Source organism: Candoia aspera, chromosome 2 (genome assembly GCF_035149785.1).
Source record: "Candoia aspera isolate rCanAsp1 chromosome 2, rCanAsp1.hap2, whole genome shotgun sequence".
Classification (NCBI taxonomy): domain Eukaryota; kingdom Metazoa; phylum Chordata; class Lepidosauria; order Squamata; family Boidae; genus Candoia; species Candoia aspera.
This window is the reverse complement of record NC_086154.1, coordinates 136445729-136458133: the sequence shown is the minus strand read 5'-3', so window position 1 is coordinate 136458133 and position 12405 is coordinate 136445729. Positions and strand designations below refer to the sequence as shown.

Sequence of the window (12405 nt, the reverse complement as noted above, 5' to 3'; positions counted from 1 at the left end):
ATCAGGAGGCATTCTGTGAGTTTTGCACATCTGGCACCCCAACCGCCTTGGTCATGTTTCCGTTCAGACAATAATAATTGCCGTTCAAGCATTCCTCCCTTCCTGCGACCGAGAAAAAGCATCCAGTGCAACCCCGGAACTGTGAAAAATGCTTAATCCTGAGGAGAACATGATCTTCCCATCCTTTCTTTGGAGAGTGCTAGCCACATATTTGAACACCTTGGCTAATTCAAGACTCTCTTATCTGCCCAGCGGAAGAGAGTCTTTGCTCTCTCCTGTCATCCCAGCAGATATATGATCTGCAATCTAGGACCAAAGAACCCGGCTCTGTTTACCACAAACAGTAGCAGGGCAGCATCTTGGTTGGTTGGTTGGCTGGTGTGTTGTTGGTTGTTTTTTACTGATCTTGTAAACAGACATCTTAAAGTCACACTCTGAATGGCAACCCAGCCTTAATTGCTATCTGAGACCAAAGCTTTTTCAGCATTAAAAATGGTTTCTTTAACTCTCACAGGGATAATTTTGAATCACTGTAACATTATCACATAGGCATTTTTTTTTAAAAAAGAGCAACTGGACCTCTCAGGATCCCCAGCTGGTAGGGCCATTGGCCATATCAGCTGAACATTCTGGCAGCCACAAGCCCAGCATGCAGAGAGCACCAAGCTGGGGGAGGTCACTCTAGATATGCCACTCTAGTTTTCCTTTCTTTCTCTCTCCTGGAAACAACAGTGTTCTAACATGCCCAGTAGAGAACCTGAACTGTGGTCAAAAATGGATTTATTTCAACTTGAAGAATCACGACTGTTAGCAGTGGCCCCTTACCTTCTGCCTGCCCTGCTGATCCCTCCGTTTTGGATGGTGTGGCGAGCTTCTTCCGCCGGTGTTTCTTTCTGTCAATCATAGGAGATGGAGGTGGGTCTTTGCCGCTGCTGCCAGGACTGGACAGTCCTTCTGCAGCCATGGATACTTCTGCAGGAATACGTACGAGACACAGGTGATGGGGCCGCTGGCTGATCCTTCTCGCTGGATCAGAGAGGCTGGCCTTAACTAGCACCCTCCCTGCTCCACGGGAGCTCCTTGGTGTGTTCTGAACTTACCAGCCTTGGAAGAAGATACAGAGCGCTGCAAGCGTTCTGGTTTCCCTAAGAGCTTGACTGCTGGGTCAACTGGAGGATTCAGCAGGCCTGGACTAGGGCTAGCTACAGAGAAAAAGGAATGAGCTCATGAAACTGCTAGAATCTTTATACAGCTGGTTTGGTCTTGCTACAGTATTTTACAGCTCAGATAAGTTTGATCATAAGTGCCCTTTTACCAGAGGTCTTTTAAGATGGAGGAGTTGGGGGTGCAACTAAGTATCTCCTGTATGCAAGTCACATGCACAGAAGTAAGGTAAGGCCTGTAGTGGGATCCTAATTTCTTTGACCAGAGCTAAAGGACAAGGAGGACACCACCAACGTGGAGGAAGTTATTCTAACAGTGCTTTTATGCTGAACTTTGGAGAAATCTCATCCTACCTAGGATTGAGCCTGAAGCCCTCTTCCAATTTCCCAATGACTATAGTAGCACAGAGAGCCAGTGTGGTGTGGTGGTTAAGGCACCTGGCTAGAAACCGGGAGATGGTGAGTTCTAGTCCCGCCTCAGGCACAAAACCAGTGGGGTGACCTTGGGCCGGTCACTCTCTCTCAGCCCTAGGAAGCAGGCAATGGCAAACCATTTCTGAAAAACCTTGCCAAGAAAACTGCAGGGACTTGTCCAGGCAGTCCCAGAGAACTGGACATGACTGAATGGATTTTAAAAAAAAATAGCACATCTCCCATTAGTTATCAGTTGGCAGAAGCATTCCATGGAATGAAGCTAAATGATTAATTAGTCCCTTTAAGGATATTCTGAAGAAAAGTTCATAGCTGCCATCCTGATACTATCGAGATGAACCAGCTTTACTTCCTCACATGGCCACTCAATCCATCTCTGTCCATCTTTTTAAAATTTATTTTTATTTCTCCAGGCTTATAAGGATTTCTCATTGATTCTGAGCAGCCTTCAGTTCCCATCTTTGTAAATTCAGATGACTCCAGAGAAGATGGACAATAAATGGGCAATTAAAAAGGCAGCTTCCAAGGTCCCTGGTGATGGCCATCTCTGAGAAAAGAGACCTGGACCGAGCTCACGGCTCAGTCTTATCTGAGTGGTCCCCAATTTTATGAACTACGCCTATGAACAAGACAGCAAAAACAGGTGGGCATTTGGGTTCATTCACCCTTCCTTATCCCAAACAATGAAATTCTAGCAGCTCCTGAATGGAAAGGTCTCCTCTAGATGTCACTGTCGGATCATATCGCACACACTTTCTGCACTGCAGCTAGTGGGAACACATAGCTTTCCAGCTTTATGAATTAAATGTGAACGTGTACTTGCTTTAATAAATGTTCTAATTCAAACAGGCAGCATTAGGAATTTTATGTCAGTTTTGATTTGGTCTGATGTTAAGCTAATTGTCCAGACTGAATATTAATCAGAATAATTTCTATTTGATTATAGTTTTTCCATATAGTAGGAGAAATGTGCAATAATGGCCCAAGGCCAGGGAAGCCAATGATTTTGGATCATTCATTTGCCAGATTTGTGTGAGAGAGGAACTGTCAAAGTGACTGTCTTTAGAGATGCCATTCCTGATCCAGCAGAAAGCATTTAGAGAAAAGTATGATGCTAACACATGACCATCTCCCCAAATATGTATCTGGACTCACAAATACGCAGATAAATATGCACATATGCACAAACCGTGTAGATGTGATCTATACAAATTGGTTGGTCATGTCTTCCCACCCTGGGCACACTAGGGAAAAAAGATGCATGCCTAATCATCACATGTGACTCTCTGGTTTCTCTCCCTTCCCCGCTTCCCTCCCAGGTGGAATTTTGGAAGGTTTGAGGAAACCCTCCGTTCAGAAACATCATCTGTGGTTCTTCATAAATTCTTTCTATCATATTCTTCTGGGCTGTTGCCAAGTAAGGTTAAAGGAAGTGTGACTGCTGGCACATCATAGTGCAAAAGGAGGAGAAAGAGTGTGGGTGCTTTCCCTCCTTACTCTTACACAGTAAACTGTAAAGGAAGGAATCACAATGTATCACAGTGTGAATTAGCAAACGGTAATTATATACACACCTAGGCTGGCAAACAGCTTACAGTATTCCTCCCTTAGTGTTTTACCAGGGTCTTAGTTCTCACTGTCATGGCAGAATGGGTGTTGCCAAAGAAGCCCCATTTCAGCTTGGCAGCACTTCACATGGCAGTGATGTCAAGCACCACCATGGCCCTCTCCCCCACGTCCATTTTGCCCGAGACAGTACAAATCACTTACTACTGCTGTCCCCAACTCCAATGCTGCTCATGTCTTTCACCAAGCCATTGATGCTTGAGGAGGCACCACAGGCAGAGATGGCTCTGGGTGGGCGTTTGCCAGGTACCTTGACGGTGGTACGAAGTAGATCCATTTCTTTCCCATGGGTTCCATGGATGTAATCCTGCGGGGGCAGGAGGAACAGGTGGGGAAAACTTAGGAGGCTGGACACCACCCAAGCATGGCCTTTGAAACTGTCTTACTCTGGAATTCTCAACAAATCTGTTCTACCGTTCAACTGAGAAGGTGTCTAGAACCTGTATTTCTTTCCAGGTCATGTCAGTTGCTATTCACATCAATCTTGAACTAAAAATGACAAGCCCTAGAACAACCCTTTCTATCTTTGTGCACTTGGATGCATTTGATTGCAACTTCCACCATTCCCAGCCATCATGGGGATTGGCATCAGATGACGTAAGTGGAAGAAAGTGGATTTGGGGAGAGGAGTTAAATCCAAAAGACATCTTGCACATTTTATAAATTAAAGATTTTCCACTCTATTCCTCAATCTGTTTTGACCTAAGGATCCATGTAATGAAGCATACAGTAATATATTTGAGGATTCTTTGCTTTGGCAGGGGGGAGATCCAAAAGAGCTCTTGCCTTGCACAAACTCAGCCCCAATTTCCCATGGAATGAGAATCATAAAGAGAATGCTGTGGAATACAACGTCAATCCATTATGATGAAACTATATACTACTAAGACCCTTCTGTCTGTTTGATACTTTGTAACCTTTAACTGGGCGAAATGGTGCTTCGTAGAGCAACAATTTTTGAATGAAGGTACCTCAAATGGGCTAACTTACAGAATGTGTCCAAAATCCAGGACCCATGACTCCCATGGAATAGAAATTTGGCAAATTTTATCAAACCTTTTATGACATAAAATTATCATAAAATTTTATGACATAATACAAAATGTCATAAAACATTTCCTGGGGTCAACTCCTGATGTTTGACTGGGCTATACAGTTCAACACTGGCTACTTTCAAGGCAGATGCATCACTGAATGTCTCCCTGAATTTTAAGAACTTTTCCAGCACATTAGAAGCTCTGCCATTGTTGAAGGCATTGAGGAATCTGGTAAGGAAATATCTCTGAAATGATGACCCAACAGGTCATGGGTTATCTGGTATAATTATAATAAGAAAAAATAGGCTGGGCAAGGATTATGGGAATTGAAATCCAACACACCTAAAAGGCACTACACTAGGGAAAGGTTGCATTACAAGGTTTTAGTACCTCCCTTCCTGGCAGAAAAATAGTGGATATGGATACGTATTTCCTGTAGTTGAAATCAGCCAGTTCACTTCAAGGGCCATGCTCTTCTCCCAAGGGCCTCCTATTAAAACCCCACCAATGTGCTTATTCTGTGAATCAGATCAGATCATCTAGGAACACATGTCATGCTCTGTTCTACTGACAAGGAACTTACATTAATGCTGGGGTGATAGAAGAGAAGCCCATTGCTGGATAGAGTGACATACTTTTTCTTCCACTCCTTGTTCAGAGAATTCCCACTTCGTTTCAGCAAGAAGCTCTACCAGGAGACACAGTGGTCATTAGCCAAGCCACAATTTCATTTCCTTGTTTACCGTAAAACCAAAGGTGCTGGGGCAGCCCAAACAGTAAACTAAACAGTAAGATTAAAACCAAGCCAAAATAATTTAAGTTAAAAACAGCTAAGGAAGAGATAAAAACCACAACAATATTTGAAAAACTGAAGCGAAGTTAGAAACAGAGATGTTTTAGAAAACAGCTTTGACTGGGGGGAGAGGAGGGAAGAAAAAACTGAAGGCAAGAAAAATAAAACGTAAAATAAAATAATAAAAATAAAAGCCCCCAAAGCCTGGGAAAATGAAGCAATCTTTGGGTAGCACTACAGACTTAACGAAGATTGCCCTGTGCCCTCCCTTGCTATGGCAAAGCATTAAGAGGACTGTCAAACAGTGGTCAGGCTGAACTGGAAGTTTTACCTGTTTGATGGGTATAGCTCTCCCACTGCCCGTGTTGTCACCTCGGCTATCCAGGCTCCGCTTCTCTGTATCGCTCCCTCTGCGATTCTGCAAGGAGACAGTTCAAATGTCTTGGCTGGGTTAATGAACTGCATTAAACCATGACTTTATTTAACCATAATTTGCTGGACAAGCCATAGCTGCACAAATCAATATAGTGCCCAATATGTTATGTTGGTACCCTTTATCAGGAGACCTTTCTGTAAAAATAATTCAAACTGATGCACTTTAAAACTGGAGAACACACCATACTACCATCTAGATTTCTGAACTTCAGTTTCCATTAGCTCTAGCCAACGAAGGGCACCAGGCTGACCTCCCCTAGCTTAAAACAGCATTAACCGAATAATTCTATAAACCAGGGGACTTCTGATCCTCTAGATGTTGTTGGATCTGGAGCAAGACTCACCACCCCTCACTGTTGGCTGTACTGGAATCTGAAGAGGATGATGGGAGTTGAAAATAGTGATACAAGTTGCCTACCTCTGAAATCTCAATGTGTAGTTCCTACTGAAATCCATTCCTCCCCCTCACTGAGATTCAGCAAGACTTAATCCTAGGCATGCATGTAATGGCTGTAGGCTTAGGTTGCCTTTTAGAGTGAAAACTTATGAACTGTTTTTACAGAAACTTCCTTTGATCAACAACCCCCTGCCCCAATGCTTTGGGGATAATATTTACTTGTGCATTTCACCATTGCCTTATGTGAATTGCCCAAAATATACCCAATGCTCTTCAATGGCCATGCATTGCAGAGACAGATTGGTAGTAATGAGCAAGCTGCGATTTCTGTAAAAAGACGCTTTTTGTGTCTTCAGCATTATTTCTTTTTTTCTTAGGACCCTCTGAGAAGAATCTGAGAAATGCCACATGGTCCCAGGAACACTCTTTAAGTTTACTGCTTTAAATGATTAGTAAGCATCACAGATTCCAATACAGGAATCTGACTCGTAGAAGGCACCAAGCTGGGAACAGCCGAAGAAGTAATAAAGGAAGAGGCTTCAAGTACTTTGGATACCAGGAATGATGGAGATGACTTCACATCACCCTTGATTACTCAATTAACCATTTTTCCGGGTGTGCACTATGCACTGAACAATAAAGTAATCAAACAGGCTGGGCTTGTACAATACTTTAGGTCCCAAACAAACCTAACCAAAATTAAAATTGATCAAGCTTAGCATGTATAAATACAGCCATTAAGTTTGTAACCAACTTTGCTGAGAGAACTCATCTGCTGAGCTGGTTGATCATAAGATCACCTTTGCAAAGAGGATTGGGAGATTGCAGAATCCAAAAAAGAGCTATCAAGAGTGGGAGCTGCCTTCTATACGAACTCAGGCAGAGACAGATTCATCCCAAAGCTGAGCCATGGACCCTGCCCTAAACAACTAGGAGAGAAAAGCAGCTCTTCTTTACACTTGATAAATCTATGAACAGCTGGAATCTGGCCAAACTACCTTAAAATGGCTGTTTGGCCTAGCTAAGGTCATCCAGCCCTTGGTTTTCTCTCCTCACTCTCCCATGCTGCTGGATTGCCAGAGAAACTCACAGTGAACAGGCTGGTCCGGCGTTTGGTCCCACGTTGCAGGGAGCTGGGTGTGCCAATTATAGCCGAAGCCTCACTGCGCAGCTCCCGATGGCTGATGTTGGGTGTGGAAGGCAGGGATGAAGAGTAATCGCTTGTATGGCCACCATTACTTGCCTAGAAAAGAATCCAGGAAGACTTCATCCAGCATCTCTGGTTCAAACTGCTAAGTGCTTAGCTAACTCACCTAATTGGTATTATGGCAGCCAAGTTTAAGGACATATTTAGCACACATGAGCAGCTACATTACATTATCCAAATTCTTTCCAGTCCATGTGCAATCTCTCTGCTGCAAAGCCACAATGCTCCACTCCAATTTATTTCATTATTACACCTGAACAACTGGGCTGATGTTGCAATTGCAGTACAGGCAGATGCTTCTCCAATCAGTTGGTCCTTAAGACCCCTTTTTCACCTTCTGCACTGGCCCTACATGGAAGTGTTTTAAATCTCTGAGAACAGAACCCAGTGCCTTTACACCATGCCAGCTTCTTCCTTCCCACAAGCTAAGGACCTGGGTCATTTACACCCCATCCAAAGAAACATGATTCCTGAAAGGAAGAAAAAGCACAGCCTACGTTTGTACAAAGTAGATTCCACCCACCGGTGTGGAAACTGCTGAATGGCTGGGTGTGCTGGGCAAAGATTTGCAGGATGCAAGGAGCTGCTGCTGTTTCTTCATATTCACAATCTTCTGGGCAACTGGAATTGAGCAGGGAGAGAGGTGTAGGAAAGTCAAATGGCTGCTGAGGCTTTCCAACTGCCCCATCCAAGAATGATGGAGAGGTCTGTCGTAAGAGAATTGGAACTCTGTCCAACCCATAAGTGTTCCTCCCTCAAGGACCAGGTCACAAACTGAACACATTTCTGGTAGCCAACCCACTCACTCTACGAACCCATCCCACAATTATCACTTCAGTGTGTTGTGATCTTGTCCTAGAGAGACGTATGTGAGAACACAGCTATATGCGTGGGACTGATCATATGTGTCTTTCTGTGCAAGTCCCTGATGGGAAGATAATGATCAGGTTAAAATAAAACACAATGTGATTAGCCCCACTCACATAGACACATTCGGAAGATGTTCTTCAGAATTCTGGGTTACACCATAAACATGCAACTCCCACATCCTTTACAACGTCAAGCTGATTGTTCTTGCATTTTAGACATTTTGAAACCAAAAACACCCAGGGAACAGCAGAACTGCCATTACAGGAATGAAACTGTATGCAGGCCAGTAACTTATCTACACAGTGAGTTATCTCTGCAGCTGCCAGTCTGAAGTGCTCTCACATAGCCAGCATTAACAGCTTGCCTCAATATTTTATAACAGGAGCATATCCTCTGAAGACGTTAAAGTCCTCACCAAGCCCTCCCTTTGCCTTCAGTTATTGAAAGTGATAGTTCTCCTGGGGCTGCTAGCATGCAAACTCAACACAAGAGGAAGAAGAGAAGGAGCAACTTTGGCGGGTTCACACTCCCACAGTCTAGTTGTATCATGTGTGTTGAACTTTTCCCATGCTCAGAATGGCTAAGAAGCAACATCTTGGAAACAACAAAATTGGAATACTTTGAAAAAAAAATGACAACAGAAACCCGTGATATAAACTTGAACCAATGGATGACACAAACTTAAACACCAATAGAAAAATGTCCTAAACAGGCAGAAAATGTGCAAGTGCTGTTGAGCATGTGTGCCTTGCTAATATGATTCGTCACGTCTGCAGCAGACAATAGGAATCAGTCATATCCAGAGTAGAATATCAAAGATATATCTCTTGCAGTACTATCTGAAGAGTTCATATGCTGGGGAGAAGTGTTTATTCACACACCACTGTTTTTATTGTCATGAAACACAGCCCGGCCTCGCTCCCTTCTAACCACTCAGAAATACATTCTAGGAAGATATTCACCTTCACTGAAGACCCGGTCAACATTCAGCCCGTAAGTGGCACAGGTCTCATAGTAGAGGCAACGGCGCATTTCTGTACATAGAGCTCGGGCTCGGGAATCTTCAATCACACGTGGATTGCTGGCACTGATTTTGTCTGAATGAAAGAAGAAGAAAAAACAGATCCACCTCCATTTCTGAGCTGGAAAGAAAGGCGTTATAATCAACAGAGGTTTCTTCAAGTGATCTTGCAGAGGCTGCGATGAAGATTATTCCTCTGCTCTATTAACACCATGCCACGTTGACTTCATCCAAACAAAAACACATTCTTGTATTATTGTCATTCTGTAAGCTAGGGGAACCAGAAAACCAGGAAAAAGGACAAGGTATGTTTGTTTTGCATGGATGTGATGCATATGATGTCTGCTGTTCCATCAATGCTATCAGTTTTCAAAGGATTCTGCTGTGTTAAGGTTGGACAATGTTCTAACTTCTTCTGTTCTCCACTTCTCTCTTGGCTCCTGACCTCAGTTTGCCTCCTTACTCCAGTCCAGCTCTTCTCAGGAGCACTTTGGCACAGGTGGACATGTGACCTAGAAATAATAAACCTGTTTGGACTTAATTTTGCTTCTAAGCAGTCTGCCTTGAAGGATCACACTGGCTTCTTTGGAAGGGATCCAAGTCAAAGCCTTTACATGGCATTACCAAACCCACTTCAGTGTCTGGAAAATACTAGGGCACTGGGTCATTGCTAAGTAGCTGCAGATGTCCTGAATGCTAAATGGAATTCCTAGCTCAAAGTGAGGTCTCTAGTCCTACTACAGAGCATTCAGGAATCCACGGATTCCATTACCACCCCAATATACCGGAACTGGAGGTAGATCACTTCTTTTTATTGGTACTTAGAGTGGATTGTAGAGCAATCACTGGATAGAACCTCATAAACTGCAGAGGGGTTTCCAGTGATCCAATATGAGTAAAGCCTCTTTGTTGTACAGAGCTGTCCATAATTAGCACAAGTGGAAACCATCATATAATAAAAGTAAGAATGTGATTCCATCACATTCTTACTTTTATTGTATTTATTGTATTTATAACTGTTTGGGTTTGTAATTCTATTTTATTGTAAATCGCCCAGAGTCCCTCTTTCGGAGGGGGATGGGTGGTGATAAAATTTGATCAATCAATCAATCAATCAATCATTCATTTAAAAATATATATGAAAATCTCTGACAGAACAGGATTACAATTATATGGCACATATTTCAGAGTCTCTTTAAACAGAACTGTAAATGGATTTATTAAGAAAAGAATATTTAAATAACACTGGAAAGCAATCATTCTGGGGGGCCCTGACAGAAGACTATCTATGCCTCTCCAGGAAAGAGTGAACGATGCCAATAGTGAACAAGAGATGCAAACAGAGCACTGCAAAGTGCTTTACTTTAACAATTCATTCAGTGGAGCTCAGCTACACATCACATTCATTATGCAAGTGAAGGATGTCTTCATTCTCCATGCTAATATCACCCAATCTCTTGACCTACCTGTCTACCAAACCATTTATGTAAATACTCTGCATTAATTCCAGGTAGCGTCTTGGATCCATACTCACTTCTATTCACACAGATTAGAACTCCATTGCTCTTCCATAAAGGTATGTGCCAGATGGATGGAAAAAATCATCCACTCTTTTTATAACCCAAACAGTCACTGAAAAGCCAAAGGGTGAACAGCCAATCTAGTAATGAAGAAAGGGGAAGACCAAGGCCACAGCGTGTCCCCACCAGAAGGTTCTACTCCGTTTCCTTCTCTTATTTAAACAACTCCCAGTTGGCCTTAGGCCTCTGCAATCCTCCCCTCACCTCAACATCTTCTGGAACCCCTAGAGTGCACTCCCTGAAGAGAGGCATCCTCTCCCCACTCACCCTGAGTGCCCACCAGGGCAAGAGCCATGTCAGAAACTGCACGGTAGTTGGTGAGGAGTCCATAGAACTGAGTCAGCTCTTGGAAGCTGGCCTCGTTCTCCAGACTGAAGACAAAGATGACGGCATCTGCCCAATTTGCAAACTGTGAGGGGGAACAAAAACAAGTGGGAAAGATCAGTACCTGGCATTTCCCAAGTAGGCTGCCTTTATTCCCCACTCAGGATGGATCTGGGAATGAGAGAATGATACTGGCTCCAAACTCTCCCCAACCAGAGAGATTATTAAGACAAAGATTTGAGAACTTTACATCAGGCCAAGCTTTTATTTCTTGATTCCCACAGTTAGCACTACATGGAGTTAAATTATGCATATAAAGTCAGACAAGTTTGTTTATCCACAAGCCATCTATAAAGTAAGTGGGAGGGGAGATATCCAATTTTAAATTAAAAAGGGGTGTGTGGTTAGTAATTTGAGGCCTTTCTTCTCCTTTCCTCCCTATGTTCAGTTGCCCAAGATACTTTGCACCCAGCCTGGCTGATTTATAAGAGTTGGGGTGATAAATGAGCTCCCCTCACCCATGCCCTCCTTTGGAAACAAAACCAGACACACTTCTACCATCTTTTATTTTTATATGAATAAGCCAGACAACTGAATGGCAGACATGGCTACTCCCATCAAGTCTGGTTGGGTTCACAGAATTTCTCTTGCAATTAGAAGAGCTTGTTTTCAATACAAGCTAAAAATGGGACAGCCTTTTCACAGAATTGCCAGGACCTCAAGTGGGCTGTGATTTCCAGATTCTTCAGTCTATGAATAATTTGAGTCTTTCCCAGACCAGAGCAAGCTGAGAAAAAGAAAAACTGCCTGAAACACACAGGCAGACAGTTACTGGGCTGAAACCCTGATCTGTAGCATGGAGGACTGGATGTGTAAGTCCTCCTGTGCCAGACACTGCAGCCCATGACCCCCAATGCCTCCAGATCAGCCCACTGAAATCCTTTGGCAAAGATAAGCTAAGCTATGATGTAGATCAGGGTTTTTCAAAGTGTGTGTTTCATAGAACCTAGTATTCTGCAAGAAGTTGATGGGGTTCCATGAGAGACTAAGGGCAAAAAAAAATAGTTTACTTGAACACAGCCAATTTTCAGTCACTAGAACTATACCTCATGATTAATTGTTCTAGAAGTTTTGGGGGTTTTTTGGTGGGGGGGATAATAGTTTCCGTGACATGAAGAAGTTTGAAAAACCCTGATATAGAAAAATCATGTGTAGAGATCTAAAAGTCATTCCACAACTTTTCTCTCTTTTTGTGAGGGGAAAGATTCAGATGGGGCTGCACATGTATAGAAGTCTCCAACCATGCAGAGTGGAGACATCTCAAAACAAATTAACTTAGGGCAGCAGTAAGCAGAATCCAGATGTTTCAGATTCCAATGTCTATTAACTTCAGCCACTACAGTTAATGGCAAGGTGTTGTGGGACATGTAGTCCAAAACATCTGGGGGGTACCAGGATTATTACTTCTTGTTTAAAGCAAACCATGTGGCATACACAGCTCTGTCCTCCTAAGACCAAGC

General features: G+C 43.1%; 1 protein-coding gene across 1 annotated transcript in view; it reads right to left on the bottom strand.

Annotated features, from left to right (window-relative positions):
- AGAP2 (ArfGAP with GTPase domain, ankyrin repeat and PH domain 2) overlaps positions 1–12405 on the bottom strand; it is a 151710-nt gene that overhangs the window by 19132 nt on the left and 120173 nt on the right. The window contains exons 5-13 of the mRNA XM_063293803.1: positions 10829–10970; positions 8923–9057; positions 7614–7711; positions 6974–7126; positions 5383–5469; positions 4842–4946; positions 3366–3528; positions 1101–1202; positions 826–972 (exon numbers count right to left, since the gene is read on the bottom strand). Of these exons, the coding sequence (XP_063149873.1) occupies positions 826–972; positions 1101–1202; positions 3366–3528; positions 4842–4946; positions 5383–5469; positions 6974–7126; positions 7614–7711; positions 8923–9057; positions 10829–10970 (1132 nt within the window). The remainder of the gene's footprint in view (positions 1–825; positions 973–1100; positions 1203–3365; positions 3529–4841; positions 4947–5382; positions 5470–6973; positions 7127–7613; positions 7712–8922; positions 9058–10828; positions 10971–12405) is intronic.